General features: G+C 31.2%; 1 protein-coding gene and 1 long non-coding RNA gene across 2 annotated transcripts in view; both read left to right on the plus strand.

Annotated features, from left to right (window-relative positions):
• The window catches only part of LOC134705266 (uncharacterized), a 54,414-nt gene extending 44,030 nt beyond the window's left edge, over positions 1 to 10,384 (plus strand). The window contains exons 2-3 of the long non-coding RNA XR_010105521.1: positions 8,370 to 8,488; positions 10,080 to 10,384. This is a non-coding gene — a long non-coding RNA (uncharacterized LOC134705266). The remainder of the gene's footprint in view (positions 1 to 8,369; positions 8,489 to 10,079) is intronic.
• A 2,966-nt stretch (positions 10,385 to 13,350) lies between these two features.
• Positions 13,351 to 23,293, plus strand: part of LOC134705893 (uncharacterized) — a 64,296-nt gene continuing 54,353 nt past the window's right edge. The window contains exons 1-2 of the mRNA XM_063564608.1: positions 13,351 to 13,390; positions 15,015 to 15,122. Coding sequence (XP_063420678.1) covers positions 13,351 to 13,390; positions 15,015 to 15,122 — 148 coding nt within the window. The remainder of the gene's footprint in view (positions 13,391 to 15,014; positions 15,123 to 23,293) is intronic.

Consider the following 23,293-nt stretch of genomic DNA (forward strand, 5'->3'; position numbering starts at 1 on the left):
GACTAGTACAAAAACAAAAGGAGTACAAAGAAGTAGATGTAGGCACTAAAATTAAAGGAAACAGTTTATTCTTCATCAAAAGTGGAACTAAATATGTGGAAAAAGTGTCAACACCAAAAGCTTTAGCTATTTTTGATGTCAGTAACAAGTCTAAATTTGGTACATTTGAGCAAACTAGTTCTAATGAAGTTAGTGACAATGGTCATACTTATTGTGTCACAGCTGCTGTCACCACAACATACGGAGAAGTTCGTGAAGCTGCCCGACAAATAATGCAGGGCCCAGTATCTGCATGTACATACACATATCCAAGTTAGACATCACGTGACTTTTGTGACGTATAATAGCCGCCATTTTGTATTATATTTCCCCATATAAAATGCATATATGCTTCAATAAAGTTTAATTTTCTCATTAACCTGATCCATTTTCTTACTTTTGCAAATCAATCCTTGATATTCAAACATATTTCTATCAAACAATGTTGGTTCTTACAGTTTAATTTTTGATTAAATTCGGTCAAATCGGAATCGTAAAACATGCACTTTTTCTCGTCATTTCTCCGTTGACTCAATGCTAAATTACCGATACCCATGTCTACTTTTACAATAAATAAATAAAGTCTGTAAATAAAACACAAACTTTGCAAATCGATTAAGTATATTCAAACATATAGCTGGCGAAAAATACTACTTAAAACAGTTTAATTTCAGGGCAAATTCGGTCAAACATCGATTTTAAAAAGGGAATTTTCCGAGATTTTTCAAAATGGCGGCTGATGTATCATATGGAAATGTTGCATCAAATCAATGATTTCTATAGTAAAACTTTCCTAGATTATATTTAATATTCTATAAATAATCTCTGATGTTTCTGTTATTTTCCTTTAGTGATATTTCGATATCATAGATTTCAAAATTTCCTAATAAAAATAAATATTTTAAGTGTGACACGGGAACATTTATTTTGACAGATATTCATCCAGGAGATACTGTTACCAGAATAAAGTTTACAATATCTATAATAAAAAAAATCTCTTCTTTTTTTAAAGGTGTTTTCAAGTTTTCTGTATATTTTATCTTTCTTTATACATTCCTTTTAAAACAAAAATAAATGTTTTCATCCTAAGAGAAAAAATAACAATGTCCAATTATAATAGATAAATATTCTATACCTTTGAAATATCATTCCTTGACCGGACAGGTGAAATCTAATCTTATAATGTTACATCATAATATATTGTCAGGTAAACGTGCAAACCAAAAGCAACCAGGTGACATTCAACATCCTGTCAGTGTGTATACATGTATTACCAGAGTTTAAATTTTGTGATATACAAAAGTTTTTATAAATGTACAAATAAATATCTTTTCCCGTGTCAAATCAGAAGAAGTATGTTTCATAATAAACTTTAGGAAAATATGAATATTATGAAAATTTCTTTAAAAAAATACTTTTTGCTTAAAAGGCATTCAAATATTTTTATGTTTCCATAATTATTTCAAAGAAATAATCTGATTGTTTTAATTTAAATGAATTTCGATCATTGACTATGATTTTATAGTTATTTATTTTTTAATTCAAATGAATATTTAAAGCTTTATCCAAGTAATGAATCGATATAAAGTTTAAATTGTGTAAAAAAAATAGTTATTGTATACATTCCAACAGAGACGTATAATACGATTGGTTTGGTTTTAACAATATTGTATGTATCCGATAATATATTTGATATCGACAGAGTTATCGGTCCTAAATAGGACTGATATAGCTGGGTATGACACATTGGTATATCGGTTTACAGACAAAGACGGACATACACACGACGGGTACGATGACGACAGAGACTACGGAATTGGATCAAGGATACTTGACTATTTAAAAGAAATAGATGCACACAACATAACTATCATTTCCTCACGTACACCTCCATCTGGTACAGCAAAGATAGGTTCAAGAAAAAACAATATTATCTTGGAGGGAGTAAAATCGGCTCTCCGCAAAATGTAATAAAACAATAAAAACTTTAAACTAATTTACTGTTGTTTGAACTCATCTTGATAGACAATAAACATGCAGTAAAGTATGCTGAATGTCATTTTTTCTTCTTCTTTCAGGTTTATAATTTGTTAGATATTATATATTTAGTTTCATGTATTCTCTTTTCAAATCCTATATGTTTACTATTTTCAAAGTATCTTAAGAGTTTCAATTCTCTATTTTATTTTTAAAAAGAGTATTCATTATTCCAGTGAGTTATAAAGAAGCAAATTTCAAATGAATTACCTTAATAGGTAATCTGTAGATAAAACTACTTTTTATGAATTTTAAATTTACATACAACTTTATCCGAAATAATTTCACCATGAATTAAAATAAGTCAATAAAATACATGCAGCGTATATTGTAATTTTATATAACAAAATTTACTCACGGTACCGGCACGCAGACATCATGAAAGTAATCATCTTCCCTGTGTATTACTATAATCCCGGGAGAGAAAAAATCCCACTTTTTTGTTGTTGTTGACACTATATTTACATAAATTGCACATACACACGTTAGAATAATCCAATATACTGGTATTCTATAAAATGAATTCTCATTTCCTTTTTTGTAAAGTGCGAATAGCCTTTCGATCCCCAGCAATGTTGGCGAACAAAAATGTATATATTAAACATTTTTTATACGTTTTGCACCCAACAGGTTGGGAACAAACCCCCTGGATGGTGATTATACCTGTATAGAGGGATAAACCTTCTTTAGAGGGATAAAATTATCCCTCTATAGAGGGGTATTTGTGTTTGCACTGGATTTAAAGCAAATTAGGGCAGAATGGCATTCTCTAATTATATTGGCTATAATCTCTAGTAGTAGGTGCATCAACATATGCACTTTACTAAAAATTGGGATAACCCGTTTTCTGCTAAAGTGATAAAACTGGAAATCTATTGTATACCTATCTGAACACCTGATCAACATCAAAAGGAATAGTTGACCTTTAAATTTCATGTTAAATCTAACAATAGAAATTTTGTTCAGTGAGGCATAAGTGAGTAGAATTTACCTGATCATCACAGCTTTCAATCATGGTGAACAATAGATTTTATATTTAGTCAGATAAGCAGCAAACTGGGCATGTGCATATTAAACTAAGTACATCAATTGGTGCATCAACTGTTGCAGGTTACTGCCATAATAAGTAGAGAATGCCATTCTGCCCTGTTTTGATGTAAATCCAGTCTAAACAAAAATACCCCTCTATAGAGGGATAATTTTATCCCTCTATTATAGAAGGTTTATCCCCCTATACAGGTATAATCACCATAGAGAGGGTTTGTTCCCAACCTGCCCAATGCAAATCTTAAAAAACTATCCGATATATATATTTGCAAAAACATGAATCCAGTGATATGCAATGCAATCCACAGTTCTATCAAAATACATATTTGCCATTATATAACTGTGTCCCATATTCGTACGTCGGCAAGAAAAGGTAAACAAAATTATCAACAAGAATGTCTGTGTACCTGTGCACGTGTATTTCAATCTGTAATTGGGTCATTTATAGTAAAGGTTGTAAATTGTAAAGTTGTTATGTAAAACTATGAATGAAAGTTACATGTACTTTAAACCGTAACTGGTAAACCTATAGTGTATTGTTTTTATTAATGAATGAAAGCTACATGCGTTTTATTGAGAATGAACAATGAATATAACAAACATTAACATTAATTATATGGTTTAGGTCAGGCAGACCGAACAGAGAGAATTCTCTCTCTTTTTGTATTGTATTGTATATTTGATATGTTTTTCTGTATTTTGTTTCTACTTAGTTATATAATGTTCAACTACGTTAAGTGTATCACATATGAAATTAATAAGACTGTAAAGCCAAAACTAGATAATGGCTAATTATTGTATCAATTTAACTTCTCTTAATGTAAATGGCTTTGGAAACGATTTTAAACGCAAATCCTTGGTTCTTTGGTTAAAAAAATTTCAAAGCGACATCATTTTCTTGCAAGAAACACACAGTACTGAATCGTATGAAACTATATGGAAAAGGGAATGGGGTGGAGATATTTATTTTTCGCACGGGGAAACGAACTCTAAAGGTGTTGCTATTTTGTTTAACAGCTCAACAGATTATATATTAAAGGAAAAAATTGCAGATGAAAACGGAAAGTATCTCATTCTAACTGTTGAAATTGATAACACAGATTTTGTTTTTGTGAATTATTATGCACCGACCAAAAACTTTGAAAATGACCAAATTGAATATATTGAAAAATTAAAAAAAAATTTAAATGAAAAGTTAGAACAAAATCTCGTTTTGGGTGGAGATTTTAATACGATACTAAATCCATCTTTAGACAAAACGTGTGGTTCAAACTATAACACACGTGTCAAATATACGAGTAAATTAGAAGATTTTATAGAAGAATTTGACTTATGTGATATTTGGAGGACAAAAAATGTTGACTCTAGATTATATACTTGGCGTCAAAGAACCCCGCTTATACAATGTCGCTTAGATTTGTGGTTGATATCGAATTTTTTGTCAAGCAGTGTTACAAAAACATCCATTGTTCCGTCTATAAAATCTGATCATAGTCTTATCAAGTTGACACTGTCAGGCGAAAACTTTAGTGAGAGAGGTCCCGGTTTCTGGAAATTCAACTCGGGTTTATTGACAGACAAAGATTATGTGGATATAGTCAAAAATAATTTATCAGAATGTGATGATAAATATCAAAATTTAGAAAATAAAAATTTAAAATGGGATACCATTAAAAGTGAAATAAGGGGCGCAACCGTCAAATATTCCAAATATAAAAACATGAAATTGCGGGAAAGAGAGTCCAGTTTAAAAAAACGACAAGACGAAATTCAGAAAAATCTCTCTCGTACATATTTAGATAAAGATATAAATACACTTTTAATTGAATTAGATATTGTTAAAGAAGATTTAGAGCAAATAGTAAATAATCAAACAAGAGGGGCTATTATACGATCACATGCCGATCACTGCGAAGGCAATGAAAGAAATTCAAAATATTTCTTATCATTAGAAAAACGTAATTATAAAAATAAATGTATTAACAAATTAGTTGTAAACGACATTGAAATATTGTCACAAGAAAAAATTCTAAACGAAGAGAGAAATTTCTACGAAAATCTGTACTCATCAAAAGAAGACCCTGATAAATATTCAGGTGATTCTAACTTTTTTGATTTAAATTTTATTCCTAAGCTAACAGATCTGGAAAAGGATATATGCGATGCAGATATTTCAGAATCTGAGTGCGTTAAAGTTTTAAAAACATTTAAAAAAAATAAAAGCCCTGGTACAGATGGGCTTACCGCTGAGTTTTACAAATTTTTCTGGATTGATGTAAAAAAATATGTTTTGGAAAGCTATGAATATTCCTTCGAGACCGGAACCCTTTCAATAGACCAAAGACGGGGTATTTTGACTCTTATTCCAAAGAAAGATAAAGATAGAACACTCTTGTCGAACTGGCGACCTCTTTCTCTCTTAAATTTTGATTACAAATTATTAGCCAAAGTTATTGCGGAAAGAATGAAATTATTTCTTCCGAAACTTATAGATCCGGATCAAACAGGATATGTGGCTGGTAGATCTATTGGTGAAAATCTACGACTAATTGCTGATATTATATTGTTTACTACTTTAAACAATTATCCAGGGCTTATATTACTAGTCGATTTCGAAAAGGCGTTTGATACGCTAGAATGGAAATTTATTCAAAAAGCATTGGCTTGTTTTAATTTTGGTAGCAAGTTCCGGAAATGGGTCTTAACTTTATACTCAAATATATCTAGTCTTGTCGTTAATAATGGATTTAGTTCTAGTCCGTTCAAAATTGAGAGAGGTGTTCGACAAGGGGGTCCTTTGTCTCCTTTTTTTTTATTTTGGCCGTTGAACTGCTGGCAATAAATATTCGTAAGAACAACCATATATCAGGTATAAAAATTGGGGATACTGAAATAAAAATTTCACAGTTGGCTGATGATACCACTTGTTTTTTGAAAGATGTATTTTCTGCGCAAATTTTATTAGATTCCTTTAATGATTTTGAGAAGTGTTCAGGGTTAAAAGTCAATTTTTCGAAAACCGAAGCAACATGGATTGGAAGAAATAAATTTAACAAAGAAGGTTCCCTTCCTATTAAATGGACAGATGGTTTTAAAACCTTAGGTTTAAAATTTAACGCTTTTGATGAAATGGTTTGTTCTAACTTAGATACATGCATAGAAAAAATGGAATCAATTATTAAAATGTGGAGGATCAGAAACCTTTCCTTGATCGGAAAAATCGTAATTCTTAAATCACTTGCAATATCGAAGCTTATTTATGTCATTTCATCTACACATGTACCAAGATCTTATGTAATTAAAATACAAAGGGACATTAATAACTTTTTATGGAATGATAGTACTCCGAAAGTTAAATCGGAAGTTATTCAAAAGTCTCCTAGCGAGGGGGGACTGAAAGCACCAAATTTTGAAGTACAGCTGTTATCTTTTCGTATCATGTGGGTAAAACGATTTTTGTCAGAACATGACTCTAAAAGGAAACATGTTTCCAAAGCATTCTTCTCCCTTTTTGATTTAGAGGACTTATTTATGAGCAGATGTGAATTTGAGTTTTTAAATTTAAAAGCACCTCTTTTTTATTTAGAAGTGCTATCTGCTTGGAAACGTTTCAAGGGTATTTTCATCCCGTTAAATGCATTTCATGTTAGAAAAGAATTTATTTGGTTCAATCCGTTTATCAAGGTTAACAGAACGAGTATTTTTTTACAGATCTTGGTACACGAAAGGCATAAGGTTCATTAATGATATTGTAGATGGTAAAGGCGAATTTTTGTCTCATGACGCTATTAACAAAAAATATAATTTGAATGTTACTTTTGTAGACATTCTTTCTATTAAACTTGCTATACCACGTGACTGGAAAGATTTGTTATTACAACAACACATGTCACCTAAGAGCAACTCTTTTGGATTCGTTTTTGAGCATGAGAATAAAAAAATGCCTATTAGCAAATTATATACTAAAGATGTATATTCACTTTTTATCGATCGGGTAAGTGTTTCTCCTATTTCACAACAAAGGTGGGAAGAAAGTTTTAATATAGAAATTAGTGACGAAAAGTGGAACAATATTTATTCACTAGCTTTTAAATGTACTATTGAAAGCAAACTACAAGCTTTTCAATATAAAGTGTTACACAGAATAGTCTCACATAATTATCTCCTTGAAAAATATAAACTTTCTTTAACTAATGAGTGTGCCAGTTGTAAAGAAATAGAAACTATAGAGCATAAATTTTTTGAATGTATAGAAATAAAACGATTTTGGAGAGAATTTTCTAATTGGTGGCATTTAGTTTTTGGAGTAAAAATATTTTTAAATAAAGACAGTGTCATTTTTGGTATATTGAATTCTGATAACTTAGTGTTAAACTATTGTATTTTACAGGCAAAATATTACATTCATTATGTAAAGTACACACAATTAGACAGATTGTTTATATCTGTGCAAGCTTTTCTCAAATTTTTGAAAAGACGTCTGGAGATATTAGAATATTTATATCTTTCTAAAGACAAGCACGAGTCATTTGTCGACAGATGGGGGGAATTTATGGAAGTTATTAATTAAATTTTATTCTCGATATGATCATGTATATTTAATGTATTCCAAAGTATCTTTTACTTGTATCATATACCGATTATTCACATCATTTACTTGTATTTGTTTTTACTATGTCTTATTCGTAAAATATCAATAGTATGACTATGCCATATGTCAATCACTTATATATTGTAAAAAATGTATGTATGTATGTATGCACTGTAGCTTGAACACCAAAAAGATCAATAAAAGAAAAAAAAGAAAAAAAGATATTTAGTTTTTTTTGGGTTCATATGTCCCTCTGTATCTCAAAAACAATATATGGTTATTGCTTAAAACTTTCTCAAAAAACATTTATGATTATTGCATTAAACTATCACATAAGACGACAGGCGTATCATGCGCTAATGGCGCAGCTGTTTATTTTAAATTGTACACAATTTAGTTCCTGCATTTTAAGTTGCAGAGAGTTAATTTTCCTCATGCTCTGGGCATGTTGGGCAAAATAATTTCTTTCAAGTCTTATCAGCCTATAGTAAAGTTTTAAAAAAATCCATTTAAAAGAATTGGTTGTTATATCAGTTTTAGCCCACTTTGCTATTTTCATAAATTTTTATCCGTTATCATTGTCCGCAACTTATCTAAAATTGTAAAAACTGGTTTCCTCTGCATACTAATGAGCTTAATTATTTTACCAAACTAGGGAACAAGAAATCTTCATAGGGATACATAGATTGAACATTTTCTAAATGGATCCACAGAAATCTGTGTCTCACCTGCAATTGCTGCTGTTAGTGTAAAAGTGTGATGTTGACTATAAAAGTGAGTATAATTATTTATCAGTAAAAAAACAGAATTTAAAAAATAATTTATGTGCATGCATCATACTCCATCCATGAACTATGGATAATAAAAACAATGTTATAGCAATGACTAAAAAATATTCATAGATCTAATTTTAAGGGTTAACTTATTATAGCTCTTTATCTTTTATATACGCTTTGGATTTTAAATATTTTGGCCACGAGCATCATTGAAGAGACAAGTGTTGTCGAAATGCGCATCTGGTGCAGAAAAATTGGTACCGTTAATGTTATTATTAAATTTTTGTCGAGCCTGCAACTTTTGTTGCAGAAAGCTCGACATAGGGATAGCGACGGCTACGGCGGCGGCAGTGGCTACGGCGGCGGCGTTAGCTATATAGCTAACTTCTTAAAAGCTTTATATTTTAGAAGGTAGAAGACTTGGATGCTTCACACTTTGTATATAGATGCCTCATGTTACGAACTTTCGGTCAGTAACATGTCAAATGTCCTTGACCTCATTTGCATGGTTCAGTGACCACTTGAAAAAAAAGTTAATATTTTTTGTAATGTTAAATTCTCTCTTATTATAACTAATTGGATAACTATATTTGGTATGTGCATACCTTTCAAGGTCTTCATGCCCGTCAGACAGTTTTCACTTGACCTCGACCTCATTTCATGGATCAGTGAACAAGGTTGAGTTTTGGTGGTCACGTCCATATCTCAGATACTATAATCAATAGGGCTAGTATATTCGGTGTATGGAAGGACTGTAAGGTGTACATGTCCAACTGGCCGATGTCATCTGACCTTGACCTCATTTTCATGGTTCAGTGGTTATACTTAGATTTTTGTGTTTTGGTCTGTTTTTCTCATAATTTATGCAATAGATCTTCTATATTTGTTGTATAAAATGATTGTAAGGTGTACATGTCTATCGAGCAGATGTCATCTGACCTTGACCTCATTTTCATGGTTCAGTGGTCAAAGTTAAGTTTTTGAGTTTTGGTCTTTTTATCTAATACGTCTATATGCCATAGGTCAACTATATTTAGTGTATGGAAATATTTTATGATCTATATGTCAGTCGTGCAGGTTTAATTTGACCTTGACCTCATTTTCATGGTTCATTGCTCAGTGTTAAGTTTTTGTGTTTTGTCTGTTTTTCTTAAACTATAAGTAATATGTCAACTATATTTGTTGTATGGAAGCATAGCTGTACATGTCTGCCTGGCATGGTTCATCTGACCTTGACCTCATTTTCATGGTTCATTGGTCTTTTTTTAGTTATCTTGGTTAATGTTAAGTTTATGTGACAGTCTTTAATAAAGCTTTATACTTAGGACTATCAACATAATATCAATGATAAGTAAAGAAGGCGAGACATTTCAGCGTGTGCACTCTTGTTTATCTTGTTCTAGTTTATCATGGAGACTGCAATGATAAATTATAAATCACAAAAAATCCTTAATCTCACCATTGCACGTGTCAGAAATGCTAAATATATGGACTCATCTTAAAATTCCTTAATAATAACCCTGATTGGTAAGGTTACCGTAGTATTTGATGATTATTTAAGAAAATTGTACCCTGAATTTTATTTTTAGATTTCAGCAACAGAATGAAGAATTCCTAGAGTCTAATACGGTTTATTAAACAGGATTTTATCATTGAATCAACATCCTACAAGAATATAACATACAAATAAGTAATTATGTGCAGGGAAGAACATTTAAACAAAACTGTAAGAGACATACAGTGGTGGAGTATTTTTAAAGAGACCGAAAGAGCAATCAATCGATAAAAAACACCAAACAAAAATCAAAAGGGAAACATGTAGCATGCTCTGCATTGTGAATGAAAACTAAATCAACAAAGATTTTTTTAATGTTTTTTTGACATGAGACAAGCAATGAGAAGGTTCCTACCTTGGTAGAGGCGTTTGAATAAATTATTTTTAGAATATTAAGTTGATAAATGGATAAGAAAAACATCTTTCGTTTTGTCTTTTGCAAGTAAGACCCTTTTCCCTGAGTAATTTGTTTCAAAGTTGATCAACAAATACAACTAAAATCCAGGATGCGAGTCATCGATGTACATGACTTTGCTTGTCTTCTTGCTTTATTGTCGTGCCTGTGACATGCGAAAGATACAGATAACAATCCTACGGCGTTAGCTATTTGTATTGAGCTTTATATTTTATATGGTAATTGACTTTAACTGGAGGCTTCATACCTTGTGGCTTATACATGTATAACGAAAGTCTGTATTATGTCTGTTGGCCTGCTTGAAAACAAATTTCTATTTTTATTATGTTATTTTCTCACTTACCTATAAATGAACTACCGAATTGGACTATTTAACGGGTTTGTAATAACATGAGCAACAGGATGGGTGATACATTTATATGTGGAACAGGATCAGCATACCCTTCAGGAGCACCCGAGATCAAACCCATGGTGGGATTCGTGTTGCTTAGTCATTAGTTTTCTATGTGTCTTGTGAACTATTATTTGTCTAATTTTCACAGGTCATTAGTCAATGTTAAATTTAGTTTTTTGTCTATTTCTTTTAGTAATACTAGTATATAAAACTAGATATAGTGTATGAAATGATTTTATGATTTAAATGTCTTGTCTAACAGGGGTCATCTGACGAGTCACCTTGACTTTATTTTTTCATGGTTCATTGGTCAATATGTAATTTTCATTGTTTTTGGCTGTTTCTTGTATGAGATAAGCAATAGAAAAACTATATTACGCGTGTATAATGATTGTCAGCTATACATGTCTTTCTGACTTAAATTGGTTTATCTCACATTGACTTCATTTCATGGATCTTTGACAATGTGTGATGTATGTGACACCTGTACTAAAACTCTAACCTTGGTCTATCAGCATAAAATAATTCGTGAATATAAAAGCAGGCGAAACGTTTCCGCTTGAGCATTCTCGTTGCATCTTATAAGTTGTATTTGTCTGAGACATTATTGGTTAGAGCTTTCAGGACTCACTTTTATTGTTGAGGACCAAGAAATTTGAACAACAAAAAAGAAATAAAGATAGGTTGTATAAAACATGCTCACGACCCCAAAAAATATTATCTACAATATGTTCAGTTACTGTTAAATTCTTGTGAAGACTCGATTCGAATTCATTTCCAATTAAAAAAAATCATGTGATACTAGTAGATCGATTCACTTTAAGTTCAAAGGTAGAACATTTGTCTGTAGTTTAGATCTTTTTACACTAACCGTGATTTTGAAAGTGCTTTAGGTCAAGGACAAAAAAAAATCATTTTTTTGCAATTGAACACTCTTTTACTAGTAAAACCGAATAAGACTCCAATTAGTAATCGACTGAAATATCTTTTGTAGAAGTGTTACTGTTTTGTGGAGATTTAACTAACATTGCTTTTCATATTTAGAATTATGTATTTCAATTGGATTCTGCCTTACTACCCTTAAAATTAGTCCAGCTTTTCATTCAAAATATACTGCTGTCAAAATTCTTATGCTATATTAAAACCACACAAAGAACAATACGAAGCAAAGTTCTATTTTCTTGCTGTTGAATAGAAAATATCAGTGTTGGTAAAAATAAGGAATGTTGTTATAATTTTCAATGATACAACTATAATAATTCACCAATGTTTTAGGTAGATACACGCAATTGTAGTCGACTGTACGACCTTCATAGAGTGAGTAAAAGTCGCTATAAAAGGTTTAAACATGTGAAATATGAATATGAAACAATTCATATCAGAATATTAACTGCCAAATGTACATGTATAACAAAAAAATTTACAAACAATGAATATGACCGAAATGAACCAACCACAACCACTAGACTACATGTTCCTGACTTGATCCAAGGTTAATGTTATAAAAATATCTTGAAACGTGTGCTTATTCTTTTAAATTACTTTTAAATTATTACTGATAACAAACTGACATGGTATCAAAAGAATCTTTTCTATCTATAAGAGAAACGTGAACTATATTAAAGACGTCATTGCATTTCAAGTGCTACAAGAAAGTATGAAAGAGTAACAGTTTTAATATAGACGACTGCATATATATAATCTACATATTTAGTTCTATTAATAAAACAAGGAGATGTGGTAAGCCTCCCAACTAACAACAACAGAACAAGGATATTATATAAATAACCATAATGTTCAACGTCAGACGTCGACAAAATCGGTTTAACCCGCCATATTTATATGCACCTCTGTCCCAAGTCGGACAAAGTCATGCTATAGATATGTCTTTGTGTAGTTATGCATTTAGTTTGATGAACGATATTCTGACATTGTGGTTTACATCTAGATGACATCTATTTTTTTTCTCTCGGACCTATTCAGAACTTCTTGTATGGTGCTGACTGCCTAATATTGAAAAACTGTATTGGTGACCCCTGTCTGATAGTTTTGTATTTGTTGCTAATGTGATTGAATTTGACTGTTTTTATGACAGCTCCTTTTCCGCCTTTCACATAAATCATCAATGAAAACATCATTGCGCATGGAAAGCTGTAAAAGTCATCTTGATAACTAGCGAAACAAATCGTCGGGGAAAAAAAACCCGCACTGGTTTACGCCAAAAACATTGAATAACACCAGTCATGACATACAATAAATAACAACAATCAAAAATGAGAAGTCGTGGCTTGAAACAGGCACATAACGAATGTGGTCATAAAGTTTATCAAAAGAATCCTCTTTAATGTATTAATGTGTTGAAATGAAAGAATAAATATAGCCATGGAGTTTTAAAATAAAATTCTTGTTTTTATCCCAAACCAACTTATGATATTTGTTGAAGATTATTTTTTATTGATTGTTGATTGCTTTATGTCCAGTGGCAAAAATGTCACGATGGTTCTGGACGAGAACAAGTTAACAATAAATACAACAGGTACTAGTAGGTCTTTTAATAATAGAGGCCCATCCCGATGATGATCAGTGGGAATTTCGACTTTCACTGGAAAATAAAGGTATATAAGTAAGGGACAAACATTTTGCCATGCAACAAGAAGAGTTGTTGCAAGGGTTCTTTACGTGCAGAGATCTTGTCACTCTCTTTACTCGAGGCATTGGATTAAACCTCGATATTTGCATTCTGACAGGACGTAGCTGAAAACTTGATACATCTTTCACAGCCAGACGGACACCCCGCTTTAACAAGCTTTTTACTGCCGATCGGAACAGGACCAAGTGAGAATATTTCTATTCCCAATTCACCTTTGGGGCTAATGATATTTGTGATAGGGCCCCTTGTGATAGCATAACAGAGTTTTTTTTAATAAGGTCTTGAATTTGACTACAACTTTCTGTACTTAAAAATGATTGAATTTTCAGTACTGTAAAATAATTAAATTTTCAGTACTGAAAAATGACTGAAATTTTCAGTACTGAAAAATGACTGAAATTTTCAGTACTGAAAATGACTGAAATTTTCAGTGCTGAAAAATTACTGAAATTTTCAGTACTGAAAAATGACTCAAATTTTCAGTACTGAAAAATAACTGTAATTTTCAGTACTGTAATCAACTTTTTCCCAACATTACTGAAAATGATATAAAAGTTAATGTACTGAATAGTGATGTTTCCTAAAAGTACTGTTTATATAGCGGCATTTAATGTACTGTTTAGTAATGTTTCCTAAAAGTACTGTTTATATAGCGGCATTTAATGTACTGATTAGTAATGTTTCCTAAAAGTACTGTTTTTATAACGGCATTTAATGTACATGTAAACGCTAGTCAAATTGTTGGTAGTGTAGCTGAGATCACTCCCAGTTCTTGGTTGGGTTCGTGTTGCCCAGTCTTTTGGGTTTCTATGATGTTTTGTGTGTTGTTGTTTGTCTGTTTGGCTTTTTCTTTTATTGGCCATGATGTGGTCAGTTTGTTTTTGACTTGTGAGTTTGAATGTACCTCTGGTATTTTTTTGCTTCTCTCTAAATGATAATTTATGTTATAGTAGTAAAAAACTAGTAATAAGCATTTTAGTTGTAAATTAGTTTAAATGAAAGGATATCATTGTTTGAAGTCTAGGTAACCAATACATAGCTTGAAACAAAGTGATGACAATATATTTTGTAAATATCGATAGCTGATATAACTATATAACAATAAATTATTATTCCAGTGATAATTATACATTTATAACAATGTTTTTTTTTTTTATCAATATTTTACTAAATAACAATAAATTAATCCCGGTGATAATTATACATTAAATTTTATATAATGGTTTTTATTTGATGAATATTTTACGAGCTATGATCTATATGATAACTCGGCGACCTTTTCGTATGCAATTGTTTGCTATGTCACTAGAAAATATCTGTCTTTTGCTTTTAATGTTTTAATTTTTCAGATTCAAAATCTGCTTCCCCACTTCCTGCAAAATGGGATGCACTTGCTATCACTGTGATTAAAGATAAGAAACAGCATTCAATTTTATACTGCAGAACCTGTGATTGGTGTTCTCCTTCTCCATGTGAATGTAGCAATTTAATATATTTTATATGTTTTAAGGCTCATTGGTAACGAAAGGAATTCCAGGATTAACAACAATGTTCAGTTCAGATTATCCTGTTACAAGCTTCAAGAACAAATGGAAAGGTATAGAAGTTGAACCAGGAGGTAATTATGCTACAGTTTCAACTTTCTTTAATATAGTTGAAGATAGAATAAATTGTGGATGAAAACACTCATTTTGTTTATAACTTATCACAGGACAGAAAAGCACTTCACAAATCATGTTGATCAGGATGAATGAAACTAAATTAAGAATGTCATTTTTTTTTAAACTAATATATTGATAAATCAATTATCTTTGGATATATGAATTATGTCTTGAACTATTGAAGTAAAAACAAATATGTCTTAATATTTTTACTTTCCTTGTGTACTTGTGAAGTTAAAAGGGAACTATAGGTTAACACCTTGTCTATCTGTCTGTTAGTCCTAATAGTCATGCAATCAAAAATAAAATATTAAGTACAGTTCTTCGTAAGGACCATGCAGAAGGTGGTAAATGGGTTGTTTCAAAATCAATCCAAACAATTGTCATATTGTAGTATATGATAAAAAACTTTTTTCTGCAAAGTGGTTTTTGTTTTGTCCCATGCGTTGCCATAGCAACAAGACTCAATGTTTACACACTTTTGAGGTTCAAAATACCACTAAAATGATGTAATAATTGGACAGTAAGTAATATGCCCTGGTGGATATATAAAAAAGGATTTATTTAAATAAAATTATTTAATGATAATGAGAAAAGATAAAACAATTTGCATAGCAACGAAATCAGCACCATAGCTACAAGCTCAAAAATAAAAAAAATGTGATTTTTTTAAAAGACTGATTTTTTTTTTTGCAACCATGGAAATGAAATAGGTGTACTTTTTTTAAAGGTCCAGAATAAGATAAGAATTATTACAGAATAAAAAGTAATGATAATCATGTCTTATGGCTTCTCATTCCGTTTCACTTTTGGCTCAAATTTGTTTTCCTTATTTTTTCAGTTTTTATCCAGTTAAAACATATATAATCCACAGATAACCTGGAGTAAAAGCAAAATATTGAAAAAAACAATTTTTCTCTTCCTATTTCTACAGCATTGTGTATTGCAGGAAAGCCCAACAGAGAAGAGAGTAAATTTCTCTCTTATTTTGGGGTGGTAGGGGGATAAGGACAATTTGAAACAGCACTAATCGATTATTTTACTTTGAGTGAAGGGGATAAAGTCACCTTGTTTCCTAGCCATGGAGTTGATAACATCATTTATCTGGATTTTCATTTTATGAAAATTAACCATTAAACATTAATTGAAATGGACTGATTTTTTTATTTGGCATTATAATATATAGAGATAAATAACTACATTGTATCTGAATATTTGCCTATGAAAACTGGGTTTTGATTTTGACTATTTTGATTATCTTCTACATGTAGTATTTTAAAACATGATAAATGAGTGACATGAAACAGCTAGTTTTGTGTATTTTGGCTTGTGCTTTATATGAAGATATACTTTGAATATACTGGTGACAATAATAGGTCGTCATATTAGAATTGGTGTTTATCATTGTCATTTGTTTAGTTTCTTCTATTACCCATTTGCACATTGGACTTGACCTTCTTTAAATAAGTTTTACTGTGCAAATAGATCTATAGATGTATTTGTTTATTCCACATATGCTAGAGGTATAGAATTGAGATCTCACAACACATGTTTAACCCCACCACATTTTTGCACCCGTTGCAGGTCTGAGTAATATCTAGCCTTTGTTATTATTGTGTGTTTTATAATGATATTGGGTCATATTCATATGTTTCAGAGTTTAGTGTAATTTGCTGAACTAGTATATTTTGTTGTTTTGGGTGCTTGCTGAACACAGTTTTCAAGAGCAGGGTTTTCTCACCTGCTTTGGAAGACACCTTAATCGTATAAGGCTGTTTTCTGCTCTCTGGTCGGGGTGTGTCTAAAAAAGTTTCCATATTTCTACTTAAGATAGACATGGAAAATTATTAGAAGTTTATAAGAACCTAAACTACAGCGTCTCAAACATATTACTCTTATACTTCTAGAAATCAACAACACAAAACTTTAGTTAAGTTTGATCTATATAACATATACATATGCATGTACAATGTATCTCTAAATCAGGTTTTATAAATGACACCAAGAAATGACTCCAGATATATTCAATATAAATATCAAGTTTACTTTAAAAGAATCAAAGCACTATACGTTTGTAAATGTATTTGGGCATGTGCACAAATTTAAAATAAAAGTGGTAGCTAGAATATAATTATTGACCCAAAAAATGTTAACTTAATTTGTACTAGCATTTCATACAGTACCCGAATTTCATTTTATTTTGTAGTTGTACCCCAGAAGGATGTTTTTTTTTCACAACAAATGAAATAAATTTTAATGCAAATTCGCACCCACACCCCAATTATCAAAACTTTCTATTTCTGACAGTAATTAATTTGATATCTCGTTTTTGCAATAACACCATAGCACAAAAATAGTTCCTTTTATAATGATTATTTATTTTAAACAAAACTTACTTACAGGCTCGTAGCAACACATACGCCAAAACCCAGTTAAGTACACATCCGAAATTTGACAAAAATAAAAGTATGGTAAATCAAGTAAGAATTAAGCTACTTATACATGTTAAAGTAATAAAGTAATGATTTACAGAATCAGCATGATGATTACGTTGCTGATGTAAGCAATTAAGATGTTGGAGTCCTCAATTCATCAGACCACAATTAAAACATATATGCAATGCCTCTTTACAACGTTTCTGAAGTTTTCAAAATAGTTGATGAAATAAAATATGACATTTAAAAGAAACCAATGCTCGACGATTCATACGCTTTGAGATTTCCCTTGTTTCCCTTGTTTGGTAAAAATTTAAAAAATAAGACTCGTTCTGAAAGTTAGTACATTGTATCAAGCAAAACCAACTTTTCATTAGAAATTATTTTTCTCTAAATAACTTTTTTTTTTCAAATTCAATCATTTTCAAAACTTTGACTGGTTACTATGGAAATAAAGATTTCTGTGAGGTACTTTTAAGCCCAAGAAAATTGTTACAATGCAGGATTTAGCACCATTTACTCCAAACTTCTGGCTAAATGACTTCTTCCCCTGTGTTGAGTACACACCATCTTGGTATAGCTACGCCCCTGACTTATTAAAAAAAAAAATACATTGCCCCAAACAAATATGCAACACTGCTGCAGCATCCCCCAGCATCCCCTATATTCTAATGGATTTTTCTTTTACAAAAAGTGTTTAAAAAGAACCCTGATTTTATCTAAAATTAATTAACAAATTTCATTGAAATGTTATACATTTATCTGTATGCACATCAACCTTATGTAAATAATTGTGTGACATTTCACAAACATCCTACCCATACTATCAGTAAAAGATATTGGTGATTAGACAGATAGATGAAAAATAAAGTGGAGATTACGATGCAGAACCATAAGCATCATAAGAGAAATACATGAATAAACCACATTTTCAATAATATTGTCTATAAATAATACTTCATCATACATTTGTTTAAAATTTTACATTCAATCAGACATAGTAATGTTTCTTATCCTCTGATTTTCAATTTCAGCTAAAACAGCTTCTAAATCCTCATCATCTACCACGTCTACAACAACTTTAGCTGCTCTTGTTTCTGTTCTTTTTCCTGCTACAGTTAGTCTTGAGAAAAATGATGTTATTTGAGATGAATCAAGGTATTCATTCACCTGAAATCTTTTTGTACCATCTGGCAACCTAGCCTGTCGAGTTTTTACAGCAGCATCACTTGATGTTACTTTTTCACCTGTTTTTTCTCCATTTTCATACATTTCTGATAGAAAACTCTTTAAGTCAGAGGAAAATCTAACAGCTTTCTTGTCCTTCTTTAAGGCCCATCCCTTTGACAAAATAGTTAGCGGACTGGACTGAATTCTAGAAGATGCTCCCTCAGAGGTTGTTCTCACATCTGTGGATACATCATTACATAATTGTATCCAACGAATCTTAATTTCATCGTATGTGGATTTCCTTTTTAACTTGAAATTATGCCTACCAAGCAACAAATGAATTTCTAGTGAATGGTGCTTCATATACATTTTAGTGCATCCTGTTATTGGGCACTTAAACATGTACGAAGATTCATTTGTTACCTCTGGATTTCCTTCACATAGAGAATCACTTGAAGCTAGATCTGCAGGTTGATTGTCATTTTGGATAGTGTTGCTGCTAGTTTTGATGTTTCCACTTTTCTCGGAACCAGAAAAATCCTCCTCAATTAATGATGATTCCTGTACTCTTTTGCTCACAGGAATATGTCTGCAACTAAAACAAATATAAATGTAATTTAATATGTAAATGAAGTTTAAATACATAAAGATTGTGTCATGGGAAACAGATTTCTTTCAGTCCAGTCAAACTAAGTTTGAACCTCAAACTAATTGCAACAGAAAATGTTTTAGTTCTAATCTTCTAATATAGCATTACGTCCCAAATAAACACAAAACAAGAATGCGTCCATGGTACCCGGATACCCCACTTGCACTATCGTTTTATATGTTCAGTGGACCGTGAAATTGGGGTCAATACCTTAATTTGGCATTACAATTAGAAGGATCATATCATAGGGAACAAGTGTACTAAGTTTCAAGTTGATTGAACTTCAACTTCACCAAAAACTACCGTGACCCAAAACTTTAACCTGAAGCCGCAAAAATAGACGAACAGACTAACGAACAAACGGACAGACGGATGCACTAACCAGAAAACATAATGCCCTCTACTATCATTGGTTGGGCATAAAAAAGTCCCATAAAACCTAACTTGAGGAAAACTCAAATTTGAATTTTAATTTCTTATGAAAATTAACATTGAAAAGGGTGATAGCTCTGCACAAATGAGTCTTTTGTTGTAAGTTTTTGGTTGATTTTCTCATTTTTCCCAAAATATACTGAATAAAAATTACTTAGTTTGAGGTTATATAAACTTCAGCTCAACAAAGTTCAACCTTATAATCAATGAACCATGAAATAAAGATCATGTGACAGTCCTATTTTAACAATAGTTATTTAGTACAAAATGTACATTATAATATCTTCAACGCAACTACATGCACATTTATAAAATTGAAGCCAAGTGGTTAGAGATCTTATAGCTGAAGTCGTCTTTTCAGAAACTGAAATGAAAATAAAGTTACGTCATTGGTTGCATTTCAATTGTTTAGAACGTTTTTAACCAATCACAACATTGTGGTGTACGTTTTTCATAGATTACCCATAATGCATTAGATTCTGAAACGAAGTGACCAGGCTAATTGACTTAGATAGAACAGGAAAAAAACCTTTTACCCATATCATTAAACTTTAACTTACAAAATTAACTTAATTCAGTGCCTAATTTCCAGATAAATCTGTTGGAATCTGGAACAGCCGTAAGATGTAATTCATATATACAAATTTTGTTCAATAACACCTAAATACACTTACCTGTTCGTTCACTTATTCCATTCAATGACAACCAGAAGTGACCACAATGGTAGCAACCAGCATTATCTGATCCAACAGACACTTCCTTTAATGACGGTATGACTGATTTCGTATGAGAAATTAGGTGTTCCATTATTGATGCAACTGTGAACCAATCCTGCTTCACAGAGTGAAAGCAATGGACAAATGTGTTATGCTGAAAAATATTGAACATAATTATAATTAAAACACACAGGATTTCTAAATTTACAGTACTTGTGTTTAATTACAAAAGTTTAAGGAGTAATGTATTGATTAAGTGGAACATGTATACTTCACAATACTTCACATTTACAAATAGTTTAATTTTTGGTTGTAACGTCTGATTGGCTGACAGTGTTTTGTTTATCATCTCATCAACATAAGTATGTCATGTGACTGGGACGTCATCAACAGTTTTTCATGACTTAAGTTGGTTTAAATAGAATTAATAACTTTAAAATTATCAGGAATGACTGTATAATGTTTTTTTTAGTCTATTCCAAATAACATTAAAAAAAAGGGTGCACACTTTAAAATATGTGGGTTATTTAGTGTGCACCACATTTTTAATGTTATTTCTTCATAGACAAACAATATTACAGTAATTCCTAAAAAAAAGATCACATTAGGTACATGTATAAATAATACCTTCAAGTTTTGATCAGAATCTTTGTAAATTGCCACAGCAACATGCCATGAAAGTCCTTTCTGCCCAAAGAAGTCTGTCATCTTTTCTCTATGAAGTGCCGGTAGAAATTTCATAGCCCAGTCTATTACAATTACAGCAGAGTTTTCATTAAGGTCATCAAATATTTTGGTTCTAGCTTCATCTTGATTTACAGTTTTTAATAGATGGGCTTTCCAAAGTTCTATTTTGTAGCTACATGCCTCCAAATCTCTTAAATGTTCTTCTTTTTCTTCATTTGTTAGCTCTGTGGATCAATAAGAGATATATAAAATTAAATTTAACATATGATATGTGCTTCACACACACCAAAAATTTCATTCAATCCAGTAGCATTTTTATACACTGTCATATGTCCAACAAATTTATATTCATTTTGCTTTTATGCTTTTATAACTTATAATAATAAATATAATATTTCAGCTTATCTCATTGTTATCTTAAAAAAACCATATATACATCATACATGTATGTCATGGAATGTATATAAATACAAATTTGTATTGCTTGGTCGTATCTTTTTTGGTACATAAACATGATGAATTAAATCAGACTGACATTTGTTTTCTCAATTGAACTGTTTTTACAAATTTATGAGAATAAATTAGTTAAATTTACCAGTATCTACGGTATCAAAAAGTCTCTTGTTTAGGTTTAGCTAGTATAACTTCTTTAGAGTCATGACAGTCAAATTGGATAAGGCTGTTTAGTTTTTGCTGATTGATGTTTACTTCATTTTGATTGTCAAGAAGACGATAATCTAACTTATCAGCACAGACCACTGGAAATCACTTTAATTCACAGTAAATCACTCCACACCAGTGATAGTGACTTTTCCCCCCTTGTGTGTAAATGTACTATCGATGTTACTGTAAATTCAGGAATTATTGAGTACTTTTATCTTTTAGATTTTGTAATTTAAGATTAAAATTCTATTTTAATTTTTGTGATATTGAAAAAAAATCTTGTTTAATTTAAAAAAAAATAAAATCAGACTGTGATTTTAAATTATTTCAATTATAACCTGGTCACATTTTTGCAATGTAGTAAACACATTTCAGAATTACAGTAATTCATTGTAAGTCATGTGTACTTGAAACTCTTTTTTAACTTTTCACTTACCTGAAGTATTATTCACTCTGTCGATCAACATTTGCAAGACATCAGGTAGCAGGTTACATCTGTCACACACTAGATCATGAAGGTGGTCACACTCTACAGCATACTCTTTCTCCTTTGTATCACTTAATGCCCAGTTAATGCAGTGATCATCACATCTATCATTCTTTTGTACATGGAGCTTATAGTCTGTTTTCAGGTAGATTTTACTTTTTTTTTTAGCTTTGACAATATTTCATCTGAATCATCTCTGTCTAATACCTCCATGTTTACCAATTCTTTTGTTAAATTAATCAAAAGGTAAAATGCTGTGTTTCCATCTGCAGCAATATTATCAAGTCCACGTAAGTTTGTCTTTTTGGCAGCTGAACATGAAGATAGTATTTTGAAAAGTGTTGAAGAAGACAGTGCAGAGAAGTCTTGCTCCTTGCAAATGGTTATATACATATTGACTAACTCAGAGTTACATGAGGTTCTTATGACTTGTGGAATAGATACAGTCTCTTGTTCTAGTTTCACTGTTCTCATTCCAAATGATGACACCTGTATAAACTGATGATAAAAAAAAAATCCAAAGCATGTTCCAGTTTAACAGGATCCATTCTCAATCTGTGCAGTTTTTCTTTTGCATCTACACTGAAACTGCCCGGCCCATTAATCAATATCAATTATAACGTTTTTTAAAGTGAGAATAATAATTTTCTTACCTGAAAAGTCCACATCTGTATGATATGAGGTGTCCTTCACTTGATACATCTGCCTCCCATTTCGATTGGTGGCCACTTGGCAACTTGCAAGACTTTAAATGATTTGAAATGTTTTTGGTACATTCAGAAAGTTTCACATATTCTTTTTCTCTGGCAAATGTAGCAGAAAACCCACACTTCCCCCCCAGTAAACTTCTGCAATGGACAATGTGTCGTCTGTTTGTCAACATTGGCAG

Source organism: Mytilus trossulus, chromosome 2 (genome assembly GCF_036588685.1).
Source record: "Mytilus trossulus isolate FHL-02 chromosome 2, PNRI_Mtr1.1.1.hap1, whole genome shotgun sequence".
Classification (NCBI taxonomy): domain Eukaryota; kingdom Metazoa; phylum Mollusca; class Bivalvia; order Mytilida; family Mytilidae; genus Mytilus; species Mytilus trossulus.